Source organism: Numenius arquata, chromosome 11 (genome assembly GCF_964106895.1).
Source record: "Numenius arquata chromosome 11, bNumArq3.hap1.1, whole genome shotgun sequence".
Lineage (NCBI taxonomy): Eukaryota > Metazoa > Chordata > Aves > Charadriiformes > Scolopacidae > Numenius > Numenius arquata.
Genome location: NC_133586.1, coordinates 5,647,685 through 5,651,926, shown reverse-complemented (window position 1 = coordinate 5,651,926; position 4,242 = coordinate 5,647,685). Strand labels below are relative to the sequence as shown.

Here is a 4,242-nt window from a genome sequence, read left to right as displayed (position 1 = left end):
TTCAGCCTCTAGTTGTTTGCGGTTGGCTTTTTTTTTTTTTCTTTTCCTTTTTTTTTTTTCCTTTGCCGGGGAGGGGGGAGGTGGGAAAAAAAAAAAGGGGGGGGGGGGGGGGCTGAAATCGGTCGCATCCATCCTACCCCCACAGTCATTAAGTTAGGAGATTTCCCTCTCTTATTTTTTTTTTTTTCTCCCCAATTGGAAGGGTGGGTTGTGAATATTTTTTCTTTTCTTTTTTTTTTTTTTTTTTTTTTAAGTCTCGCCTTTCCAGCTCCAAACAAGGTGTAGCGAGACGCTCTTCCTTCTAAGGAATGAAATGAGAGACAAGGATCACTCAAAGACATCTCCTACCTTGGGCTTGGGGATTTTTTCTTAAAGGCGAGGCGCACATTCCTAAGCAGCTATGTACAAAGCCCCCCCTGAAATCTTGTCTGTGTAAAGTTAGAGTGTGTTCAGGATTTTTTTTTTCCTCTCTCCCAAGGCTGATCGCTAATAATACATCGAAAGCACTTCCCTTTAGGTTGTGGGAAATCTATTCCCTTCACCTTGCCTCCTTTTTTTCCCCCTGAAGGCTGTAACTTTACTTTTTTTTTTTCCTCTGTCTCTCTTTTTTTTTTTTTTTTTATCAGTTTGCACAATCGCTTAGATAAACACCAAGAAGGAGACTTCTCTTTAATTACCCAACGCACATCTTTCTGGGGGGCAAACAGCGGTCTGATTATTTTTTTTTTGTTTGTTTGTTTCACCTGCCAAACTAAAGGAGAGGTAGAAAAAGGAAGATGCAAGCGATTTGGGACCTTGAACAAGGCAAATATGGTTTTGGTATGTTTATTTATAGTTTTTTTTCTTCTTCTTTGACACTTTTTTCGGGCAATGTGTTGTGATTCTTGTGTTTCTCTTTTAAGGAAAACAAAAAATCCAAAAAAGCAAATGTTAGCTAACGTACGTCTTAAACGATCGTTTCTAAGGTTACGTGGGTTGCTCTAAGGAGGGGAAGAGGGGAGGGGGGGAGACCCAAGTATGTGTAATTGCAGCACCATCAGTTAGCACGTCCTTTAGCTAAATAAAGCAAGCAGCAAACAAACAAACAAGCCAGCAAACCCAACGACCGGAATCGGCTTCCAGGTCCGAGGGGAGGCGAAACGCCTCAAAGTCATTTCCAAAGCAGCGTCCAGGAGCAGAGCCCGGTCGCAGCCTCCCCTGCCTGGGCTCCAGGCTGCTGGGGGCAGCGGCGGACTGACCTGGTGGGGAGGGGGGGTGTGGGGGGGGACAAGTCTCTTAACTTAAGTGATAGGTATTAAACTGCACGGAATCGTGTCGCCGTGTGCAGCTGGCAGCATTTATTTTGGGGGGGGGGGGGGGGGGGGGGGGGGGGATGGGGGGGGAAGAGAAAAAGAAAAAAAAAAAAAAAAAAAGATTGGTGGTGAAGGTATAGCGCCGAGATCCCTTCTCCCCCTCCGGTCCCTTCTCTGGTTAAGCAAGTACAATGGAAAGAAGCTGGAATATACTCACCATCCGAAGGTGTGGTTGGCAGTTCGGCTGAGGCTTTAAGGCAATTATTTATCCTTTCTTTCTTTTTCTTTTCTTTTTTTTTTTTTTTTTTAAGTATTATTGCAAAAGACGTAGATCTGACTTTAAGCAGCAAAAGTGTTTTGCTCTGACAACAGCATGCTAGGCACGGTTCCTCGTTTAAAAAAAAAAAAAAAAATCACAAAACAGGATTCCCCCCCAACCCCCGCCATCCCTTACCACTATCCCTTAAAAATACCTATTCGGTGTAGCACTCGCAGAAACCCTGATGCAGAAATCTTATAGTCCGGTCTAGGAGTGCCCAAGCCAATTAATTTTAAATCCTTAGGAATTAATCAGATTAAAATGTACAGAAGTTTCATTCTCGTATGCATACGTGAGCCAAAAGTCGTTTCCCTTTAAGAGATCCTTTTCTTTTAAAGTTGAATTTTAGGCAGATAAGAGACTTACACTAGGGGGCAGCCAGATACTGTACTTGCTCCAATCTTAAGCAATTTTTTTTCCTCTCTCACAGCATATGCTCTGATTTAGCACTGTAAATTTTTCAGAGGACCCAACTCTGACAGCCCCTGGTGATTTTCAAAGTACCACAAGCCAGTGGTTAAAAATTGCATTGACTTGGAAGTTCAGAGGCACACAATAGGAGCCACTTTCCCTATTCATGGAACTTCAGTGTGGTGGAAGAGAAAAACACACACATACTACATTGAGGGAGAAGAGGAATTCATTGAATTCTGTTAGACGTAACTGCTTTCCACTGAGTTCAGAGCGAAACTCGGTATTTGTTCGATGCTGTATTCATATTGCGATTTAATCTAGAAAGAATTAGAGGACTGTTAGGCAGCTTTCTGCCAGGAAAGCAGCTCCCCCCTCCCTCCCCCCCCCCCCCCCCTTTTTTTTTTTAACCTAAAGATTTACACCGGCTCTATCCCCAACTCTATTTTAGCAAAATAAATCCTTCCACTCCCTCTCATTAAAATAAATTTACATCTGCAGTAAAATGGCAGGAGGGATGCATTTGTTTATTTGGAAAACCAATACGGTCTTACTTTTAAAACAGAGCATTTCTATTGTCATTAGGCTCGGAGAAGGACAGTTGAGAATCTCCCCCTTCTTTGCGAGGCGCTCAGGTTTCGAGTATTATTTAGCGAAATTAGCTGCAGTTCATTTTTGCATTCATCTGTTCTGCCTTAACCCACTCGCAGGGGTGTTTTCGAATAAATAGCAAAGCATCTAATGGTGCTAATAGATAGTTATATCGCTGCATCCCTCGAAGAGCAAACAGTTAATCTGGGGCATTCTTCATTAATGCTTGAGCAATCAGCATATACGGCGGCTTTTAAGCGTATATCAATGGCTTTTCATTTTTACGATCATACGTTCAAACTATTAATATTGTACGTCCTGTTAAAACCGCTTTCCCTTCTGATTTCTGCATTTGTTAAGACGGCATTAATGTTTTTACGTATGGCGAATTAATCCTATTTACTTTGTCAGATTCGAGACAGGAAAGGTTGGTGTTGGGTTGGTGTTGGTTGGGGTTTTGTTTTTGTTTGGGTTTTGTTTTTTTTTCCCCTCAGGAAATTCAACATCAGCAACAATCTGTGACTATTCTGCATTTTGAACCCCCACCTTCTCCCACCCTCTCCGAAAGGTGACCTCCTCGGCTCTGGGTTATTTGGAAATCATAAGGCAGCTCCCCACATTTTAACGGGGAAAGGTTCCTTTCCCTCCTTCCGTCTTTCCAGTCCCTCCTGGTCCCTGTTTTCGGGGATCCTGCACCGTCAGGATCAATGGGAATGCTGCAGCCTTGCCTTTGAAATTGAGCCGCAGAACATCTTCGTCCGTGGGGTCTTTAACACACCAGGTTTCTAAGCAGGACACTGTCAAGTCTGGGTGCTTTTTACAACTTTCCAATCATCTCAGCACCTGCGGCTTTAGCCACATATATTATTTCTGCGGCAGGAGGGAGGGGGGGGGGGGGGGGGAGTGCGTGCATGTGGCAACATGAAAAAGTGTGTGTGAGGAGGTGAGGGGCAATTAATCCTTTACAGAGTTGGGCACAGGTCTGTGTCCCCGCGTCCCTCCTTGGTGACCGGCTCGAACGCGAGAGTACACACACACGCGTGTGTTTGCGGAGGAGGAATTGTCCGGCCGGGCATTTATGGGTCTATTTTAACATGTTTTCTTTATTTATCTCTCCGTCCCTTCGCCTGGTCCAGTCTCTTTTGGCCATTTGCACCAGTAGATGAACTCCCAGTCCCCGTTCCACTCCCCGGTAGCCGTATTCAGCGGGAAATAACGCGGCTGCTCCCGCGTACTTAGGTCGGTTACCTATTTAGCGGTGCTCCCGCTATAGCACAGGGCTTGTGTTACCGTGTGACCCGAAAAGAAAAACCGCCCCAAAATTAAGTTAAAGGGGTCGAGAAGAGCGATGTAGGGGTGCCGTGGAGGTTGCCCGGGGAAAGCCGCGGATGTCACGCTCCGCGGAGCGGCGTGGAGGGGGTTTTTTCGGGTTATTTTTTTCCCCCACCGTCGCGCTGCGGGGACGGGGTGGACGGTGTCTTGTGTGGAGCCGCCGTCCCCTCGGCCGGGAAGAGCGGCGATGCCCCGTTACGCCGCCGCCGACGGGGCACGCTGTGCGATCGGCCGGTGCCGGAGCGCCGGGGACGCCGTGTGTGAGCGGGGCGGCGGCAGGTGCCGCCGGCCCCGGCC

At 46.5% G+C, this 4,242-nt stretch overlaps 1 protein-coding gene across 1 annotated transcript in view; it reads left to right on the top strand.

The window, feature by feature from the left end:
- The first annotated feature begins 629 nt into the window (after positions 1 to 629).
- NR2F2 (nuclear receptor subfamily 2 group F member 2) overlaps positions 630 to 4,242 on the top strand; it is a 13,001-nt gene continuing 9,388 nt past the window's right edge. Inside the window, exon 1 of the mRNA XM_074156766.1 lies at positions 630 to 819. Within this exon, the coding sequence (XP_074012867.1) occupies positions 777 to 819 (43 nt within the window). The 5' untranslated portion in view covers positions 630 to 776. The remainder of the gene's footprint in view (positions 820 to 4,242) is intronic.